The sequence below is a fragment of the Molossus molossus genome, unplaced genomic scaffold (genome assembly GCF_014108415.1).
Source record: "Molossus molossus isolate mMolMol1 unplaced genomic scaffold, mMolMol1.p scaffold_m16_p_5, whole genome shotgun sequence".
In the NCBI taxonomy this organism is placed as follows: Eukaryota; Metazoa; Chordata; class Mammalia; order Chiroptera; family Molossidae; genus Molossus; species Molossus molossus.
Genome location: NW_023425388.1, coordinates 87,634,860 through 87,658,352, shown reverse-complemented (window position 1 = coordinate 87,658,352; position 23,493 = coordinate 87,634,860). Strand labels below are relative to the sequence as shown.

Genomic DNA, 23,493 nt, shown 5'->3' with positions numbered 1-23,493 from the left:
TTTGATTCTTCTTTTGCATGTGTCTGTCTAGTTTTCCTAACACCATTTATTGACAAGCCGGTCTTCACCACATTGTATATTTTTGCCATCTTTGTCATAAATTAATTGATCATATAGGTGATTTATTTCTGGATTCTCTATTCTGTTCCTTTGATATACATGTCTGTTCTAATGCTAGTACCATGCTGTTTTGACTACTATAACCTTGCAGTATATTTTGATATCAGGTAGCATGATACCTCCAATTTTGTTCTTCTTTCTTAAGATTGCTTTGGTTATTGGGGTCTTTTGTGGTTCTACATAAACTTTAGGGTTATTTTTTCTAGTTCTGCCTTTGGTATTTTGGTAGGGATAGCATGGAATCTATATATCAATGTGGGTATTATGGACATTTTAACAATATTAATTCCTCCTATCCATAAGCACTGTATATGCTTCTATTTATTTTTATCTTCTTCCATTTATTTTTTCAATATCTTACAGTTTCCGAGTATAGGTCATTTACTTCCTTGGTTAAATTTATTCATAAGTATTTTATTTTTCTGATGCCATTGTAAATGGGATTATTTTCTTTTTTTTTTTCTTTCTAATAGTTTATTTTTAGTGTATAAAAATACAACCAGACCCTGGCCAGTTTGGCTCAGCATTTTGAGCATCAGCCTGCGTACCAGAGAGTCCTGGGTTAAGTTCCCGCTAAGGGCACGTACCTCAGTTGTGGCTTGTCCCCAGCCCCGGCTGGGGTCATGTGGGTGGCAACCACTTGATGTGTTTCTCTCACATCAATGTTCCTCTCTTTCTCTTCCTCCCTCTCTCCCTCCTCCTCTATCTGAAGATAAATGCAAAAATAAATAAATAAATAAATAAATAAATAAATAAATAAAACCAGTTTCTGAATATTAATTTTGTATCCTGCTATTTTATGAATTCATTTGTCAGTTGTAATAGTTTTTTGGTGGAATCTTAAGGGTTGTCTATATATAACATTATGTCATTTGCAAATAATAAGTTTTACTTCTTCCTTTCCAATTTGGATGCTTTTTATTTACTTTTTTGTTTGATTGCTATGGTTAGGACTTTCAATATAATGTTGATTTAAAGTGGTGAGAGTGGATATCTTTGTCTTAAGGATATCCTTGTTCCTAATCTTAAGGAAAATGCTTTTAGCTTTTCCCGGTTGAGTATGATGTTAGCTACAAGTTTGTCATATATAGCCTTTATTGTACTGAGGTTTCTTCCCTCTGTTCCCACTTTGCTGAAAGTTTTTATCACAAATGGGTACTGGGTTTGTCAAGTGCTTTTGATGCATCTATAGAGATCATTAAATGATTTTTATCCTTCACTTTGTGTATATCATTAATTGACTTATGGGTATTTAACCAACCTTGCATCCCAGGAATAAATTCCATTTGATCATGGTGTATGATCTTTTTAATATATTGGTGAGTTTGGTTTGGTGATATTTTGTTGAGGATATTTGCATTTATGTTCACCAGGGATATTTGCATATATATAGTCTTTGTTTGGTTCTGGAATCAGGGTAATGCTAGTCTTGTAAAATGAGCTTGGGAGCCATTCCTCCTCTTCAATTTTTTTTAATAGCTTGAGAAAAATGTATTAATTCTTTTTTGAATGTTTGGTAAAATTTAGCTATGATGTCATGTCATCCAGGACTTTTGTTTTTTGGGAGTTTTTGGTTACTGATTCTATTTTGTTAGTAGTTGTTTGCATGTTCAGAGAACAGACCTCTTCTCTGTGAAAGAATTTAATTTAGTGCTTTAACATAGATAAATTTTTCTCTTTCAAATTTGATTTAAAAAATACCTTATGTATATGAGTTAATAAATAATATATAGCCACCATTTGAAAATGATACAAATTAAAATAATATTTCTGGAAAATAACCTTGCTTTGCCTTGAGTTCCTCTACTTTCATTTAATACTGTTTATTATCACTTACATATTTAAAAGTTTCTTTGGTTTCAAATACCCACATTGGAACAAGAATAACCGTGTGTGTTTGTGTGTGTCTGTGTGTGTGTGTGTTTTCTGTGGGAAACTATTAATTACTGCAATCTCTTTTTTTTTTTATCCTCATCCGAGGACATTTTTCCATTCTTTGTTCAGATAGAGTGGGAGGGAGAAAGACAGAAAGAAACATCGACGTGAAAGGAACACATCGAGTGGTTGCCACCCGCACAACCCAACCAGGGCCGGGGACAAACTGCAACCAACCTACGTGCCCTTAGCGGGAACCGAACCCGGGTCTCTCTGGACTGCAGGCCGATGCTCTAACCGCTGAGCCAAACCAGCCAGGGCTTTTTTTTTTTTTTTTTTTTTATTGATTAATTTTTGTTACAGATGATTCTCCTTTTTTCCGCCACTGATTCCCCCCTCCCCCATCCTTCCCTGCCCCTTCCCCAGATTGTTGTCCATGTCCACTGTTCATGCATACATGCGTATAAGTTCTGTGGTTCATCCCTCCCCCACCTCCCCACTCCTTAGGGGATTATCAGTCTGTACCTGGCTTACGCATCTCTGGGACTACCCCATTCCTCAAACTGTTATGTTCATTATATTCCACAAATCAGTGAGATCATATGAAATTTGTCTTTCTCTGTTTGGCTTGTTTCACTTAGGATGATACTTTCCAGGTCCCTCCTGGAAAGGATAAGAGATCTTTCTTTCTTACCACTGCGTAGTACTCCATTGTGTATATGTACCACAGCTTTTTGATCCATTCGTCTACTGATGGGCACTTGGGCTGTTTCCAGATCTTAGCGATTGTAAATAGTGCTGCTACAAAGATGGGGGTACATATATTCTTTCTTATTGGTGTTTTATGCTTCTTAGGGTATATTCCCAGAAGTGGGATCACTAGGTCAAATGGAAGATCAATTTTTAATTTTTTGAGGTGACACCATATTGTTTTCCATAGTGGCTGCACCAGTCTGCATTCCCACCAGCAGTGTACTAGAGTCCCCTTTTCTCCACACCCTCGCCAACACTTGTTGTTTGATGATTTGTTGATGGCGGCCATTCTGACAGGTGTGAGGTGATACCTCATTGTTGTTTTGATTTGCATCTCTCTGATGATTAGTGATGATGAACATTTCTTCATATGTTTCTTAGCCATTTTTATGTCCTGTTTGGAGAGGTGTCTATTTGGTTCCTCTGCCCATTTTTTAATTGGATTCTTTGTCTTCCTTTTGTGGAGTTGTATGAGCACTCTATATGTATTGGAAATTAACCCCTTATCTGATATATCATTGGCAATTATGCTCTCCCATACAGTGGGTAGCCTTTCCATTTTGATGATTGTATCTTTCACTGTGCAGAAGCTTTTGAGTTTGATGTAGTCCCATGTGTTCATTTTCTCCTTTGTTTCTATTGCCTTAGGTGATGTGTCAGTAAAAATTCTGCTGCGTATGATGTCTGAGATTTTGTTGCCCACAGTCTCCTCTAGGATTTTTATGGATTCATGAGTTACATTTAAGTCTTTTATCCATTTTGAGTTTATTTTGGTGTAGGGTATAAGTTGATGGTCTAGTTTCATTTTTCGGCAAGTAGCTGTCCAATTTTCCTAGCACCATTTATTAAAGAGGCTGTCCTTACTCCACAAGAAGCAATTCTTTTTTTTTTTTTTTTTATCCTCACCCGAGGACATTTTCCATTTTTTGTTCAGATAGAGTGGGAGGGGGAGAGAGAGAGAGAGAAACATCGATGTGAAAGGGACACATCGTGTGGTTGCCACCCACATGACCCATCCAGGGCCGGGGACAAACTGCAACCGAGGTACGTGCCCTTAGCGGGAACCGAACCCGGGTCTCTCTGGACTGCAGGCTGACGCTCTAACCGCTGAGCCAATCCGGCCAGGGCAAGAAGCAATTCTTAAATCATCCTGTTTTGTGGCTGATTTGGACAAATATAAAACTTCACTTGAAACATCTGTAACAACAATAAATTTATTAAATAAAAAATAAATTTAAAAAAAGACTTTACTTGATCTTCACAAATACTACTGTTTTTTAGTGAAGACTTTTCTACAAAACATTTTCTTATATTCTAATGACATTCTCACTCTAGTGAAATTCTACCCATTTTACCTTTCTTATGAATTTTATTTTAATTTCTTAATCTAGATTCCAAAATCAGGTTGAATTAGTCAAAACATCACGCATGTGTTACCTTTGCAGTTCACACCACTTCATTCAGCCATTTTGTTCTAATGATTTAACTTTGAAAATCTTCAGTTGGTATCTGGAACACCATTTATATTTGAAGAAGTCCACAGATGTGTATAAATATTTCCAAAGATACTTAGTGTGTTTTTATTTCTCAATGGCATTTATTGCTAACTCATCCTAATTTTTTATCATATAAGTTGTTTTAACTAGACTTTATGTAACTGTATTACTTGACCTAAACTACTAACATCAGCAGGAATTGGCAATATTTTATAAAAATGTTAAGCTTAAATTTAAGTGCAATCCTCAAATATTCTTATAATGATTGTAATGTTTTTTTCACTTTCCCCCTTTTTAGATGCAATAATTTACCCATCCTCAATATTCCAATTAATAGAAATTCTTTAAATGTTTCATTCTCTGTTAAATACATGTTCTTCTTTTCTGTCTGTATGTTTTTATTTATGTCACCAGATTTATAATTCATATAAATTATAAAAAAAACACTTTAAAAATGAATGACAAATCTAAAGTTGTTTGTCTATGATATACTTTTAAGAAAATCATTAAGGAATTTGGGGATGAAGGTACTTTCTTGGGGGACAGACATCAAGTTTTAAACATTTAATTTTTGTTTGACCACCATTATAAATATAGAGCAATATAGCCCAGAAGAAACATCTATATCCCATCTGTACCAAGGTAAGTTAAACAAAGACAGATGGGAAAGTGAAAACTGAATAAATATTAAGACATATGCATTGCATTATGTGATATTTCCTCACAAATATCTGGGTTTTTTAAGCATACTGTTTTATAAAGTATTTTGTAGCAAGTAAAATCTTGGCTGTTCTCCACAATATTCCTAAGAAAATAAGTCAGCTATACTGACATAATATTATTGCATTTTGATTACAGAAGTACTAAAAGCCAGCAAACAGTTTTTCTCATCTCTCATTTGAATTGTCATTAATAGTGTGAACTAGTTTTAAATTGCTAAAACAATATATATAATTTAAAAACTAAACTTATAGAGCAAATAATTTGTTAATTTCTTTATTCAATCATTTGGCTAGTATATTATGAGAGCCTACAGTATGCTACCTGCACTGCATTAAGCATTGGGAATATAGCGGTTATTCAGTAAGCAAATGACATACAACATTTTTTAAAAAGACTTCTCATAGCATCTGCAGAATTACTTTAAGGCACAAGCCTGTCATTGCCCTGGATTAAATGTACCACCTATTGCTAATGGTCCTAAAAGAAAGAAAGATGCTCTTATACATCTGCTAGAGCCTGTAAAGTGTTTTACACGTTATTTTGCTTTTTTTTCTTCTTCTTCTTCTTACAACAAACCTACTCCTTTGAGATGGTATAACCTTTTTTGTTTTCATAGATTAAAATTAGGATTCCATTGATCTCATCCTATCATCAGCATTTTCTAAAGGTCGCACTATAATAATTTAGCCATTTTTCCTAACAGTAAATTTACCCAGTATTTCAAGCAGTTAATTATCTACATATATATTATCTGTTTTCTGAAAATCAATTATGAATGCTTAATTCCAGATCAATATTCTTCTATCATCCCGTGTACCTTGGTGCCATCTCCTACTCATGCTCAACATTTAATATTTGAGGAATGCATTTAATTTTCATTTTAGGTGAAACAAGATACACATCAGAAGGAATGTAAGAAAAAAGCATGAAGGCATTTCAAAGTGATTTAGGGTTATCTCCTATTTTGGATTACTGGGGATAATCAAGAGTTGATTGTAGTAAATTATAGCCATGGTATACTAAATGACACTTCTCCGAAAGTGCAGTTCAGAAAGTAGTTGTATACTTAGAATGCCTACTTCTACATTTTTCTCACTTATGCATAATTTGTCATTTTTTCATGAGTAGCCAATTTTTACCTAAGAATAATATTTCAGAGCACCTTATCCAATAGCTTACAACAACCTACCAACTAGCTTCTTAACCCCTTCTCTCCCCAAATTAAAAAACTTCATCTGAGTACTTAAATTACTGTGAGAAAAGAAAGCAACTCTCTGGGTTACCAGCAACAGAACCCAACTCTGATGATTATTATTCATCAACTCTGATGAATCCAATTCCCACTTCAGGAAAACAACAACCAGAAAAGATGAGGTTATTCAACCTCGATGCACTTTCTCTTTCTATATTTCGTCATTGTGGATTCAGTCTCATTGGAGAAGAAATATGAAATTACTCCAGTTTGCTTTTCTCTCTGTGCAATCAGCTTTTTTGGGAGCAGCCCCATCTCCTCCTGGCAGTGTCGTTCACTTAAATCTGGACACGGGAGAATCAGTGTGAACTAGAAGCCTTTCCAACATGTGCTCCTGCATTGAAACAGCAGGTTTAGCAGTCCAGTTCCCGAAGACATGTGACCAGAGCTGCACCAGATATCCCCTCTGTAAAGTGATCTAAGTATTCCTTTGTGGCTACCAATCAATAGACACTAACTGCACATCCAAAAAGAGTCATTTATGTCCATGTTTAATATTGTATTGTTTTCTCAGGAATCTAGTTTCAGTCTCCTAGCCAATAAAAGAAGAGCTTTATCATTGTCTTAATAAGGACATTGCTTTAAAAAAAAAAAAGATTGTGGTAGTAAAGTGCTAATTTTTAATAGCACTTTCACCTATTTCTGATCACTTTATCTTAGTATGACTTAAAAGGATAAAGAAAAATCCAAAAATCCTTTAACTGTCCTCTTAGTACTGTTCTGTGAATAAAGCCATGTACGGTACCTTCATACATCAAAAATTCTAGAAGAAACTCCTGGACCTCATCAAACAAATTTTATTCCCAGCCCTGAACAAGAATATTTTCTGTTCCATGAGAGAGTGGGTTAGTTATAAGCCCACTGTATTGCCTAGAATCTGTTTATATGACATAATTTCAAAAAAGAATAAAAATAAAAGCAGAATGATTAGATATGTTAACCATAGTAGAAAATAATTTTATCTTTTTAATAACTAGTTAAAATCCTTGGTGTTGAGAATTATTTCTGCCATTGAGGAACTATTTATATAAACGTATTTTAATGCCATCAAATCATTTCTGTCTAGTTCACAGGCTATCTTTAATGTAAAGTTAATTCTAGTGATTAGATGGCCAAGAACACAAAGTATAAAAATAAATGACCTTGACTCAAGGTCTAATGTATATGCATATTTTCCCTGGGCATACCTTCCTAAATTGGGTATAGTGAAAAAGCACAACTTGAATAGAAGCCTCTGATTAGTTATATGACTTGCTTTGGTAAATTACTTATTCTTTTTGGACCAGTTTCATCATAAGCTAAGTGAGAATAAAAATATCACCAGTTCTTTTTGTTTTACAAGATTATTATGAGTATTACATTAAAAATGTGTGTGAAAATAACTAAAAAGTTATAAAGCATCACATAAATCATAGTTGTTAAGTTATGATTGCTTATATGTCTTTAAATATATGTGTCTGTAGAATAAAAGGTCTATGAAAAAGTTTTTAATCATACACATAATCCAATTACTTTAAAATAAAAAATATAAAACAAAGAGGTAATACACTGTAGAAATTCCACTGGACCCAAAGGCTTTAAGAGAAAGCAAACCAGCTAAAAGATTACCGCTATGTGGACCTATTGAATCTACTTCTATAACTAGGAAACGGTAAACTCAGGAGAGTGAGGTGAGGAATGATGAGAATGAGTCACAGCAGAGGAGAGGGGACTTGTATTTCTCACATTAAAATCTAGAATTTAACTGCTTGTGTAGAACTTTGGTGATCACATAAGCTACATCTACTAGAGTGCCCTAGATTCTTACATGTAGTGAACATTCAATTAATGTGTGTGGAGTAAATGGGTTTTCTATATGAGTAAATCAAAGTCTTGAAAGTGACTTAGCAAGGTACATGTAGAACTAGAACCAAGATCAAGACCCAGATAGAATTCTAACCCAGAATTCTCTACATGCTGCCTTCTTTTGATATGTGCCATGTTACCTCTCATTGTAGAAGAAACAGCCATAAGAACTGGGCCTCTGAGCCTTCCTTTTCATTATTACAGTTTCAGATTGAATGCTAACAGGCCCCAGACTCTATTAAGTGCATCTCTTCATTTCTAAGAAGAGTTGACAGTTACAGATATAAAGCTAGGTTCAGAAGTTTAGGTAAAAGAAAGGTTCAATGTGACTGTGAGTAGACTCCCAGAAAAGACTTGATTTCTATCAGCTGGGAAGGAGCAATGAAATTAAGCTACAGGCTCTGCCGACAGGAAGAGAAACATAAGAAAAGGTGACCATCTCTAGACAACAATGCATGTGTCTGTTTGACAATGCCCTATATTCATACTATTTGCTTCTGAACTATTTTTTAATATATGTGGGTACAAACACATAAAATAGGAATTGTATATGTATTTATTTTAGGAAATCCAATAGATAATAACAGATGAAAGTGCATTGTTACTAAATGTTTTTCCCCACAATTGGCTCTATTGTCTATATTTATCCAAGGAGAGGTAATACAAGCTGTTTCACTTTCAGCCAACAAGCACTAATTCAGAAGACCATCAGCACTCTCAGCAATGAGCACCCACTGTGCTATCCAGTCTAGTGTGCTTTGCTACCCATGAGGTCATGCCTTTGGAGCTTCAGTTTATGCTGTTTATTTACTGCTGATAGCCTGACCAATAAACCTGTGCAAATAATAATCCTGAGTCTGCCACAAAAAATTGAAAAATCATAGATTTCTGGAAAGTAATATATTCATAGAAGTGATTAATAATATATAAAAACTTAATGGAGTATAAGTAGTATAGTACCTTGTAATTTATAGACTGAAATTATATATTTGAAAAAACATATAGTTGACCCTTGAACAAATTGGGGTTTTGAGATGCTGACCCTTGGGCAGTCAAAAATTAGTGTATATATTTTGACTATCCCAAAGTTTAATTATAGTCATTCCTTGGTATCCCCTGGGGACTGGTCCCAGGACCCCATGAATACCAAAATTCATGGTTGCTCAAGTCCCTTATATAAAATGCTATAGAACAATGCATTCTATAGGCCCTCTAACTCCAAGGATTCCCAATCGCAGATTGAAGATACTGTTTTCAATCCACAGTTGGTCGAATCCACGGATTCAAAACCCAGGATATGAGGGCCAAATCTTTATTTATTGAAAAAGATCTATATATAAATGGACCTGCACAGTTCAAACTCATGTTGTTCAAGGGTCCACTGTATTGAAAATTAGTGAGGTAAGCATGAAACACAAGAAGTTAGAAGACAACATAATTAACAAAAAGAAAGAAGAAAGAAAATAATTTATAGTCAGAGCAAATATAAAGCTAGAGCAGATATTAAAAGTAGTAGAGATAGGAAAAATGGCGGCGGAGTAAACGGAGCTACACAGACCGTCTCCCAGAACCAAACTGGAATTACAACTATAACACAGACAAATCGACGGGAAAAACCAACAGAAAAGCAGCTTGCGAGGACCATACAACGAGGGACACTGACTCCATCCTGGTAGGCTTGCGAAGGCGCGAGACGGGGCTGGGAGCCTACGGTCAGCAGCTCGGCAGCGGCCTTAGCTGGGAGCAGCACCGTCGGGTTACACTCCCAGGCGGCTCCACAGCGCAGAGCGGGACAGAGGCTGAAACAGCCACAGCCACTCACCTTGGGCTCTGGCAGAGGGAGGGCGGACTGGACTGGAACTGCGTCGGGACACTTGGGGTTTGGAGGGCACTCAGAGCTCTGGCTGAGTTGCTGCCACCCAGGACGATGGACACATTGCTCCTTCCCAGGGCTCTGAGGAGAGGCAGCAGCCCCTCCCTCGGAGATCCAACCCCACCCTGTGGGCCACTGAAGTGCTATTGAGGCTCACTAACAACCAGCATCTGCCCCACCCTCCTGAAAGCCCCTTGGCTGAGCACCAGAGGGAGTTTTTCAATCAACTGACAACCCAAAACTCATCAAGTAACCTAGACTGCTAGCCTCCAGGCAAAAAGCTAGAGGATAACAGTACCTTTCCTGGGCTGGCAACTTTAACCAGGAAAGTAAGACTTGGCAGTGGTGTTCAACATGGGTCCTCCCTCGCTCATCTAAACACAGGAGACGGAGCCACAAACAGCAGAACACCAACACCCACAGGGAGAACTTGACAGGCTCCAAAGCCCACAGTGATAGCCAAAATGGTGAAACACAGAAACAGAAGCCAAATGAAAGAGCAAGAGACCTCCAATGAAGATGAGATCAATGTGGAGCAATTAAGCATGTTAACAGAGCTAGAATTCAGAGCCATGATCTTGAGGAAGCTAAACAGCATGAGTAAGGACATAGAGACACTGAAAATAAGCCAATTGGAAATAAAACACCAACAAGAAGAGATAAAAAATGACATATCAGAAATGAAAAACACATTGGAAGGTTTAAAAAGCACAGTAGAGGAAGCTGAGGACCGGATCAGTGAATTAGAAGACAGGGTAGAAAATATCAACCAATCAGAAAAACAAAAGGAAAAAACTATTAAAAAACAGGAAGGCAGCTTAAGAGAACTATGGGACAACTGGAAACGTAATAATATTCACCTCATAGGAGTCCCCGAAGAAGGAGAAAATGAGCAAGGGATAGAGAATATATTCAAAAAAATAGTGAGAGAAAACTTCCCTAATTTGGTGAAGAAAGAAGGCATTCAAGTTCAAGAAGCACAGAGAGTCCCAAGTAAGAAGAACCCAAACAGGCCCACACCAAGACACATAGTAATTAAAATGCCACAAATTAAAAACAAAGAGAATCCTAAAAGCAGCAAGAGATAAGCAACAGGTTACCTACAAAGAGAACCCCATAAGGCTCTCAGCTGACTTCTCACAAGAAACACTACAGGCCAGAAGAGAATGGCATGAAGTAATCAAAGTCATGAAAAACAAGAATCTGAATCCAAGACTACTCTACCCAGCAAGGCTATCATTCAAAATAGAAGATCAAATAAAGAGCTTCCCAGGCAAAAAAAGGCTAAGGGAATACATTAGCACCAAACCAGCACTGCAAGAAATGTTAAAAGGACTGCTGTAATTAGCAGTACAAATGGGAAGAAAATAGAACCACACTAAACAAAAATGGCAATAAATAAGTACATATCAATAATCACCTTAAACGTAAATGGATTGAATGCTCCCATAAAAAGACACAGAGAAGCTGATTGGATAAGAAAGCATGACTCATCTATATGTTGTTTACAAGAGACCCACCTCTCAACAAAAGACTCACATAGGTTGAAAGTGAAGGGATGGAAAAAATTTTCCAAGCAAAAGGAAAGCAAAAAAAACCTGGGGTGGCAATTCTCATATCTGATCAAATAGATTTCAAAATGAAGACCATAACTAGAGACAAAGAAGGCCACTATATAATATTGAAAGGATCTATCCAACAGGAAGATATAACCTTGATAAACATATATGCATCCAATAAAGGAGCACCAAAATATATTAAAAATCTTCTGGAGCACTTCCAAGGAGAAATCGACAACAATACAATCATAGCAGGGGACTTCAACACCCCATTGACAGCACTGAATAGATCCTCTAGGCAAAAAATTAGCAAGGAAACAGAGACTCTAAATGAAGCACTACACCAAATGGATTTAATAGATATCTACAGAGAATTACACCCCAAAACTACAGAATACACATTCTTCTCAAGTGCACATGGGACATTCTCAAAGATAGACCACATGATAGGACACAAACTAAATCTCTACAAGTTCAAGAAGATTGAAATCATGTCAAGCATCTTCTCAGATCACAATGGCATGAAACTAGAAATCAATTGCAACAAGAACATGCAAAGACATTTCAACACATGGAGGCTAAATAGCATGTTATTAAACAATGAATGGGTCACCGAGGAGATCAAGGAAGAAATTAAAACTTCCTGGAAACCAATGAAAATGAACACACAACAACACAAAATCTATGGGATGCAGCGAAAGCAGTTCTGAGAGGGAAGTTCATAGCACTACAGGCCTACCTCAAAAAACAAAAAAAATTTCTAATTGACTGTCTAACCTCACAACTTAAAGAACTAGAAAGCAAACAAAAAGAAAACCCCAGAGCAAGTAGAAGGAAGGAAATAGTAAAGAGCAGAGCAGAAATAAATGACATAGAGACCAAAAAAACAATTCAAAGGATCAATGAAACAAAGAGCTGGTTTTTCGAAAAGATAAACAAGATTGATGGACCCTTAGCTAGACTCACCAAGAAACAAAGAGAGAGAACCCAAATGCACAAAATCAGAAATGAAAGAGGAGAAGTAACAACCAACACCACGGAAATACAAAAGATCGTTAACAACTACTACGAACAACTATATGGCAACAAATTCTACAATCTAAGCGAAATGGACAAATTTCTAGAAACACACAGTCTCCCAAAACTCTTCCCGGAAGAGATAGAAAACTTGAACAGACCAATGACAACTAAGGAAATTGAAGAGGTAATCAAGACTCTCCCAGCAAACAAAAGCCCAGGCCCAGATGGCTTCACGGGGGAGTTTTACCGAACATTCAAAAAAGAACTAACACCCATTTTCCACAAACTCTTTCAAAAAATTCAAGAAGGAAGACTTCCAAACACGTTCTATGAAGCCAGCATAATTCTAATTCCAAAACCAGAAAAAGACACTACAAAGAAAGAAAACTACAGGCCAATATCCCTGATGAACATAGACGCCAAAATCCTGAACAAAATATTAGCAAATCGGATCCAGAAATACATCAAAAAAATTATTCACCATGACCAAGTGGGATTCATCCCAGGGATGGAAGGCTGGTACAATATTCGCAAATCAATAAACGTGATACACCACATAAACAAAATGAAGAATAAAAACCACATGATCATATCAATAGATGCTGAAAAGGCATTCGACAAAATCCAGCATCCATTTCTGATAAAAACGCTCAGCAATGTAGGAATAGAGGGATCATATCTCAACATAATAAAGGCCATATATGAAAGACCTACAGCCAACATCATACTCAATGGACAGAAACTAAAAACATTTCCATTAAGAACAGGAACAAGACAGGGATGTCCACTTTCGCCACTCTTATTTAACATTGTACTGGAAGTCTTAGCCACAGCAATCAGACATGAAGAAAAAATAAAAGGGATCCAAATTGGAAAGGAAGAAGTGAAACTGTCATTATTTGCAGATGACATGATATTGTACATAGAAAACCCTAAAGACTCCATCAAAAATCTATTAGACTTAATAAATGAATTTGGCAAAGTAGCAGGATACAAAATTAACGTCAAGAAATCGACGGTATTCTTGTACACCAATGATGAACTCACAGAAAGAGAAAATGAAAAAACAATCCCATTTACCATCGCGCCAAAAAAATTACGATACCTAGGAATAAACTTAACCAAAGAAGTAAAGGACCTATTTGCAGAAAACTACAGGTCATTGAAAAAAGAAATAGAGGAATATATAAAAAAGTGGAAGCACATACCCTGTTCATAGATTGGAAGAATTAACATCATTAAAATGTCCATACTACCCAAAGCAATCTATAGATTCAATGCAATCCCCATCAAAGTACCAACGACATATTTCATTGAACTAGAACAAATACTTCAAAAGACCCCGAATAGCCACAGCAATCTTGAAAAAGAACAAAGTAGGTGGGATCACAATACCAGATATCAGGTTATACTACAAAGCGACTGTAACCAAAACAGCCTGGTACTGCCACAAGAACAGGCATATAGACCAGTGGAACAGAACTGAAAACCCAGAAATGGACCCAAGGCAATACGCTCAATTAATATTTGACAAAGGTGGCAAGAGCATACAGTGGAGTAAAGACAGCCTCTTTAATAAATGATGTTGGGAAAATTGGACAGCTACATGCAAATAAATGAAACTAGACCATCAACTTACACCATACACAAAAATAAACTCGAAATGGATAAAAGACTTAAATGTGACTTTGAATCCATAAAAATTCTAGAAGAAAAAGTAGGCAACAAAATTTCGGACATCATACGGAGCAGAATTTTCACTGATACATCACCTAAGGCAACAGAAATAAAGGAGAAAATGAACACATGGGACTACATCAAACTCAAAAGCTTCTGCACAGCAAAAGACACAATCATCAAAATGGAAAGGCAACCCACTGTATAGGAGAACATCATTGCCAATGATGTATCAGATAAGGGGTTAATCTCCAATATATATAGAGTGCTCATACAACTCCACAAAAGGAAGACAAAGAACCCAATTAAAAAATGGGCAGAGGAGCTGAATAGACCTCTCCAAACAGGACATACAAATGGCCAAAAGACATATGAAGAAATGCTCAACATCACTAATCATCAGAGAGATGCAAATTAAAACAACAATGAGGTATCACCTCACACCTGTCAGAATGGCCGCCATCAACAGATCATCAAACAACAAGTGTTGGCGAGGGTGTGGAGAAAAGGGAACTCTAATACACCGCTGGTGGGAATGCAGACTGGTGCAGCCGCTATGGAAAACAATATGGTGCTACCTCAAAAAATTAAAAATTGAACTTCCGTTTGACCCAGTGATCCCACTTCTAGGAATATACCCTAAGAAGCCTGAAACACCAATCAGGAAGAATATGTGTACCCCCATGTTCATAGCAGCACTATTTACAATAGCTAAGATCTGGAAACAGCCCAAGTGTCCACCAGTAGACGAATGGATCAAAAAGCTGTGGTACATATACACAATGGAGTACTATGCAGCGGTAAGAAAGAAAGATCTCTTATCCTTTGAGACGACATGGAGGGACCTGGAAAGTATTATCCTAAGTGAAAGAAGCCAAGCAGAAAAAGACAAATACCACATGATCTCACTTATATATGGAATATAATGAACATAATAGTCTGAGGAATACAGTAGACCCAGACACATGGAAGTAGGGCACAGACTGACATCCCTCAGAAGAGGGGATGGGGGGTTGGGTGGTGGGAAGAGATAAACCACAGAACTTATATGCATGTATGCATGACCAATGGACATGGACAACTAAGCCGGGGACGGGGCGGAGGTGGGGTGGGGTGGGGGGGTGCCAATGGGGTAGAAAGGTAAAACATCTGTAACAAAAAAATAAATAAAAATTCATATAAAAAAATAAATAAATAAAAGTAGTAGAAAACAAAGAAACAATTACAGAGATAAACTAAGCCAAAAGTTCATTCAAACCACTGGAAATGATCAAGAAAATAAATAAATAAATAAATAAATAAATAAATAAATAAATAAATAAATAAATAATATTAAGAATGACCAGAGGATTTAGCCCAGATGAAAAACATAAGAGTTTTATGAACAGTGGAATGTATTACCTAGTAAAGCTGAAGATGTACATGCCATACAACTAGCAATTCCATTATGACACAAACTCCAGAGAGACTCACACACACCCCAGGCAAGCATGTTCTGAATTCAGGCTGCCAGGATGAATAAAGAGATCTAGGTAGCTCTGTGGCAAAGCACAGTCTCTACCTGGTGACAGCGACATTGAACTGGAGTTGATGTGTCAGCAGCATGGCAATCAGTCAAAATTCTGGAACAGTAGTGCCTATGCTTGTCATGGATAAGTGCTAATTTGGTTTCCCAAGAGCTTGGAAACACCAAGAGGAAAGAGCTTTTGTGACTGCTGCTTTCTGAACCCCCCTCCTCAGCATGCTCAGAGGTGGCAAGATGTAAGACAAGGCAGCAGCCACCACACTGCTGGGGTTTAGGCTGAGGAACCACGCAGGAACACTTCCTATTTGAGGATTTTTATTCCAGGGATGTAGCTACAGATGCACTTTTGTATCTAACAGCAGAAATGCAAAAAGCTGTTTGCAAAAGGTGTCCTTTACTCTTTGTAACTTTCCTGAGTAAGAAATTACTATTCAGCTATGTTTTGGTGAAGCAACAAAGACATAACATAAGTATTATGGGGCCATTCTAAGCAAATTTTTAAGTCTGTCTCTTCTCTCTTTGAGGATAAGACTAAATTCTTTCTTCAGGACTTTAAAATTATTCTCTAAGTCATCACTTTGTATTGTGAAACAGCACTCAAAATACACCATAACTCTTATGTTGCAGAAAATTCTATGAAAGGTAGAATATTCTCTTCTTGTATGTGAGCCTGAAAAATCCAAAAGGTTTTGAAAATTTCTACCAGAAACGATATCATCTCTTCTACTAGTACACCTTTTTTCCCACAGTATGGATGTTTAATCCCTAATTATAAAGGCCTTGATCTTAGAAAGCTCCTTTTGTTAGCCTTTAGCAGGTGATTACTGCCATCCATGTTTTCATAGATGCTATTTCCTTGGATTTTTATGCTAGGTGGATATTTATTTACTTTTTAATCTCACAACTACCTAGAGATAAATATGAGTTTACATTTGTCTGTTTTTTCTTTTTTATTTAAAATTTGCTGTCATTGACTCATATTTTCTTTGTACTTCATGTTTAATAAACAGTTCTATTAATGGGGGTATAGATGCAAATTCAATTCCTCAGCTAGACACAAAATAACCATGTAGCATATAAAATTCTGACAAATAAGGCCATAAAGTTTTTAAATGATCTTTAAAATGAGGATTTTTTCTCAAAAGTAGCTTAAGGGAAATGATTTTCATAGTTCTAAATCTTAAAGCACCACAAGCAAATAAATGCAGTTTGATACATTCAACATGCGTGTAGATTTTTATAATTTCATTTGTTAGTGTAGAAGATCTGAACAAGAGATTTTCAGGCAAAGGCTAAATCTTGGTGGGCATACCATAGATAGAATTTAAGTATTAAATGAGTGACTCAGTTAATGACCTTGAAAGTCACTTTCACCCCTGAGAATCTCTATCTTTAAATTTTTCATAAAAATAGTGACTAATTAACTCAAGGACCTTGTGGCCTAATTTGACCTATGAATTTAGAAGAGTTGTTCATACAAATACAATTTTTTAGATACTCTATTAAAATATCATTATAAAGTTGTTGAACAATAGCACTATACAGAAACAATACTAAGTTTCATTTAATCCCTGCATATTGTTCACTTATATACACAAGTAAAATGAAATGTCCTGTTCTGAGGTAGTCTGTCCTTGACAGACTAGGACAGCCTAGCTCATTCGGTTAGCTGCAGAATCCATTTATGGTTGGTGAGGAGAGGTAGTTTGACAGGTAACTGCAGGTGACTGGGAACAAGCCTCCAGTCCCGCCTCTGATTTTGAAGGTATGGTGATGGTGAGTCTCTCATACCTTTCTACATCTACGATGCTCCTTCATGGGCACACTATTTTTAAGTTGACCTCACAATAACTATAACTTGTACATCTTGACAAATAAGCTGTGGTATCTGGGACAGGAGTCAATTTGCTCTCTCATCTTTATCATTTTATGTTTTCAGTTGACTCCACTTGAGTTGTTACTACTGGGGAATCGCTGAGTTTCAGAACCAGGCAACTGATTCAGGATGAAAAATTTCGAACTTTTAAAGCCAATTAATCTATGTTTCCTTTCACCCACAGGTCTACCCACGGATAGCGCCGGCATTTTGGCACTACCTGCGGGTAGAAGTGAGTAGCGGGTACTTGAATTCTCCCACCCTTGCTCCTGGCTCTCTGCTGGCGTGGTCTGATCCGATGTGTCCAGTTTGCTCAAGATGCAGCTGCCATTCTGTGTAAACATGCTCTCACACCACCACCATTCCTCAGAGTTGGATCAGAAATCCAAATCACCAAGAACACAAGTGCAGTTTATATAAGATTAATCACCTTTCTTAATAAATTTCCAAATCAAGACCATATCATATGCATTCTAATGATAAATAACTAAATGGTAAATGTGGAAAACCATGTTTACACCTCCTTTTAATCGATACTTTTGATATTCTGGGCATAATTCCTCAGCTTAACTTTGGAGTGTCTCTAGGAAACAGTAGAATAACTCTGCTTCATTTCCATTTTCTTCTTTTCTGTCCCCAGGAGCATGAGCAGCTCACCTATTCCTCCACGAGGTCCAAGGCCCCCAGTGTCATCATCACAGGTCTCAAGCCAGCCACCAAGTACATATTCCATATCCGAGTGAGGACCACAACAGGATACAGTGGCTACAGTCAGAAGTTTGAATTTGAAACAGGAGATGAAAGTAAGTTTCACACAAAGATATAAAATAAGATGTTAATTTAGTACCATTCCAATAGTTAAAAATCTAATAAAATTCTAATGTCTTAAATTTTTAATAGTCTTATCAGACAGGATTCTATTCATGCAAATTGTCATGCAGTCATATCAGTTAATGTGTTGGTGTTATCCTTAAATACTTCCATGAAATGCTTGCATCACCACAATTGTAATGTGGCCCAAATATGTCTCTTTATGCAGAATACATCCTTTACACTCTAACTCAGCGTTTCAGTGGGTGGTGCTAGCCTAATTGTTCACCAGGGTTGTCATTATAATATGACATTAATGAAAACTTGGAAGAGAATAAAGCCACAAGCAAATGATTTTAGCAGTTAGTTCAAAATTGTGTAGCTTTGTCTTGTTATCTCAGTTACATCAATAAAAACAGTGGTCAGGCCCTGGCCGGTTTGGCTCAGTGGTTAGAGTGTCGGCCTGCGGTCCGGAGAGACCCGGGTTCGGTTCCCGCTAAGGGCATGTACCTCGGTTGCAGTTTGTCCCCGGCCCTGGTCGGTTGTGCGGGTGGCAGCCACTCGATGTGTTCCTTTCACATCGATGTTTCTCTCTCTCTCTCTCTGTTCCTCTCTCTCCCTCCCACTCTACCTGAACAAAAAATGGAAAAAATGTCCTCGGGTGAGGATAAAAAAATACAACAAAAAAACAGTGGTCGGAAGACAGACTCCACTGAAATGCAGGTTATAAGTTTAGATATAGATCCATGGGCTTAGTTAGAAATGCAGATTAATTCCATAGCATCAACACTTTGAAAACCAAAATGAGCAATGAAGCGACCAAGGTATTTCAACATCATGTAACATAAGCTTTGAAATGTCTTACTTATTCTAAACCCAGCCCTACCTCTGAGTTCTTTTTTGGCTTTCAGACTCATCTTATGGCTCTCTTTGTAAGGATAATGTGGGTGGCTCATGCAATGTTTCTGATTATAAACATGTCTAAATATCTAATCATAATAAAATTATATTCCCATTATTGATAAAATACATATATTCTTATAAGATTTCAAGAATAGAACATTTATTATAAAACTCTTTATGAATAATCGCAATAATAACTACCATGTATTGAGCCTCTAAAAATACCAGAAATGATGTGAGGTATTTCCATGTATTATCTCATTTAAACTTTTCAACATTCAGTGAGACAGGTATTATTTTCCTAATTTTACTTGCGGAAAAGCAAAGTTGTTTATATTCATGCAGCTGATAAGACACTAAGATAAAATTTGAGGGCCATGGTCTATATACTCAACTACTCCATTATCCTGCCAAGTCCTTCCATTTGAATGACTAATAATACTAATGGTAAAACCACTAATTAAGCCACAGTTTTTCTCTAGTTTGTCACTCCCTCAAAGTGAAGCTGCTTGGGTTTCAAATTCTGTGATGGAACAAATGTTTTGTTTGTTATTTTTATGCTGATAAATAATATTAATCCATAAGAAATTCTTTGGTACAACTATATCTAACGGAAAAGTAAAAATGCACTGATATATTCAGTGAAGAAGGAACACAGAGTAGGGAGAGTAAACTAATGAATGAAAAGAATACTTTTAACCTGGAAGTTTAATATCAGTGATAGTTATTTATACTGCTGCTGGAGACTATTTGTCAAGCTTGAGATGAAATTATTGGAATGAGAGTATAATTATCACAAAGCATAACTCCAAAATAAAAAACAATATTAAAATACCCAAAGAAGTATTCCTGCTGTGTACTGTTGACTCATTTTTTAATGACCACATGTCAAGACTTAGACTAGGTGCAAAGCCAAGGGTGCAACTCAAGGAAAGTTTGCTCCAGGGAAAAGTCTCACCATTGTCCTATCACATATGAAGAAATCCACATAACTTCTTAAAATTATGACATTTAGAGTATTACTTCATTGAGTTAGAAATGCACTCTCAGAGTAACTCACAGGGCTAAATATAAGTAAGTCATTTGTGTTCATCTGGGACTTCTGGACAAGGCAATCTAGTCTAATGAGAAAACAGTAAGTTCTGGTCTAAATATGAAGTCTGATATGGCTTTAACTCTAAATTTTAGCGCATACCTTCAGATGTTATATAAAAGAGAGTACTTTGAAATTCCTTAACAGAAAAGTCCTGTACCCGATTACCAATGACCCAGTGCAATATTTATTCCTTTGGCAAAAAATGTAGAGGATACTTAATATGTGCCATATTCTGAATGAGTTTCTGGAGATAAAAATAATAAGAAGAACTATTGCCTTCACATAATTTATAGTCTAGATTTGTGGAAGGAAAATGAAAAATTAAGTGGAAAATGCAACATTGGATGACATGTAAAAGGTGCCATGAGAGCATAGAGAAGAAGCCCTAGTTCAGCACAAATGATTCATGAAAGGCTCCAGAGGATGAGAAGAGGGGGCTCGTTCTTCAAAGGGGAATAGTAAAGGAATAGCAAGAACACTGATGCCTGAAACAGCATAAGAAATTAAAGAACAACAAATTATTTGGTGTGGTTACAGTGAGGAGACATGGAAGGTAAAACAGTGGGAGCTCAAGGTGGAGAGTTATACAGGGGCCATGTTAAGGATATTGGGTCTTATGAAGACACCGAGGAACCATAGAAGGATTTTAATCAAGGAGTAATATGACCAGTAACAGGTGTAGGCTATGCTGAGCAATTTGCACAAATTATCATTTTAATTCTGACAAGATTATACTTATATTTTTATACTTAAGTAGCATTATCAAAATATGATAACCAATCAGTGGAGGTACAGGATGAGAACCCTAGAACCATCAGATAATATTAGCAATAAACAGCAAAAGGCACATTCTGAACTACTGATTTGTAAATGCTATAAAAGTGACTTTTATTAGACCCGCAAAGAGGCAACGTGTCTGAGAAGTATCTGAAAAATGTTTGTCTGAACTTGGAGTTTGGGAACATAGAATGACTCCCAAGTCAATTTATAGCCTAAGGCAGAGTCATTTAAAGGATCACTTTTTATCTGGTTAGCTTTAAATTGCATTATCAAAGCATGCTGTTTATATCCAGAAGAGAATTTCAATGAATAACTTCATAGTAGGATATGGATAGGTTTACTATAACTTCAGGAATATAATGATATGAATCCCAATCTCCAACATACCCTCTTTTTCTCTTCATATCCTCCTAGCTCATTTTTAAATTTGTATGGCTTATGTTTCTCAAGTAGTGCCTGAACTATTGACTACTGTAATGTCAACTTTATTTTATTTTACTTTTGTTACAGATGTTTCTCTTTTTTAGTCTCATAACCCCCACCCCATCCACGGCTTTGTTGACCATGTCCATTGGTTATGCGTACATGCATGTAAGTTCTATAGTTTACCTCTTCCCTCACCCCACCACCCCCTCTTCTGAGGGTTGTCAGTATGTACCCTACTTCCTTGTCTCTGGGTCTACCCTATTCCTCAGAATGTTATGTTCATTATATTCCACAAATAAGTGAGATCATGTGGTATTTGTCTTTTTCTGCTTGGCTTGTTTCACTTAGGATACTTTCCAGGTCCCTCCATGTCGTCTCAAAGAATAGGAGATCTTTCTTTTTTACAGCTGTATAGTACTCCATTGTATATATGTACCACTGCTTTTTTATCCATTGGCCTACTGATGGACACTTGGGCTGTTTCCAGATCCTAGCTATTGTAAATAGTGCTGCTATGAACATGGGGTACATATATTCTTTCTGATTTGTGTTTCAGGCTTCTTAGGATATATTCCTAGAAGTGGGATCACTGGGCCAAATGAAAGTTCAATTTTTAATTTTTGAGGTAACACCATATTGTTTTCCATAGTGGCTGCACCAGTCTGCATTTCCACCAGCAGTATACTAGAGTCCCCTTTTCTCTACACCCTCGCCAACACTTGTTTGATGATTTGTTGCTGGCGGCCATTCTGACAGGTGTGAGGTGATACCTCATAGTTGTTTTAAATTGCAAGTCTCTGATTATTAGTGATGTTGAGCATTTCTTCATATGTCTCTTGGCCATTTGTATGTCCTGTTTGGAGAGGTGTCTTTTTAGTTCCTCTGCCCATTTTCTAATTGGGTTCTTTGTCTTCCTTTTGTTGAGTTGTATGAGTACTCTATATATTTTGGAAATTAACCCCTTATCTGATGTATCATTGGCAATGATGTTCTCCCATACAGTGGTTGCCTTTGCATTTTGATGATTGTTTCTTTTGCTGTGCAGAAACTTTTTAGTTTGATGTAGTCCCATGTGTTCATTTTTTTTCCTTTGTTTCTGTTGCATTAGGTGATGTATCGGTGAAAATTCTGCTGCGCATGATGTCCGAAATTTTGTTGCCTACATTTTCTTCTAGAATTTTATTGGATTCACGGGTCACATTTAAGTCTTTTATCCATTTTGAGTTTATTTTTGTGTATGTTGTAAGTTGATGGTCTAGTTTCTTTCTTTCTTTTTTTCTTTTTTTTTTTTTTTGCATCAAGCTGTCGAATTTTCCCAACACCGTTTATTAAAGAGGCTGTCTTTACTCCACTGTATGCTCTTGCCTCCTTTGTAAAATATTAATTGAGCATAATGCCTTGGGTCCATTTAAGGTTCTCTGTTCTGTTTCAGTGGTCTATATGCCTGTTCTTGTGCCAGTACGAGGCTGTTTTGATTACAGTAGCTTTGTAGTATAACCTGATATCTGGTATTGTGATCACACCTACTTGGCCTTTCTTATTCAAGATTGCTGTGGATATTCGGGGTCTTTATTGGTTCCATGTGAACTTTTAAAGTATTTGTTGTAGTTCTGTGAAATATGTCATTGGTATTTTGATGGGGATTCCTCTGAATCTATAGATTTCTATGGACAATTTAATGATGTTAATGCTACTAATCCATGGACAAGGTATGTGCTTTTACTTTTTTATGTCTTCCTCTATTTCTTTTTTCAATGTACTGTAGTTTTCTGCAAATAGGTCCTTTACTTCTTTGGTTAAGTTTATTCCTAGGTATCTTAATTTTTTGCCGTGATGGTAAATGGGATTGTTTTTTCAGTTGCTCTTTCTGTGAGTTCATTGGTG

General features: G+C 36.6%; 1 protein-coding gene across 1 annotated transcript in view; it reads left to right on the top strand.

Annotated features, from left to right (window-relative positions):
• The window catches only part of EPHA6 (EPH receptor A6), a 1,023,649-nt gene that overhangs the window by 667,951 nt on the left and 332,205 nt on the right, over positions 1–23,493 (top strand). Inside the window, exon 7 of the mRNA XM_036242820.1 lies at positions 18,235–18,397. Coding sequence (XP_036098713.1) covers positions 18,235–18,397 — 163 coding nt within the window. The remainder of the gene's footprint in view (positions 1–18,234; positions 18,398–23,493) is intronic.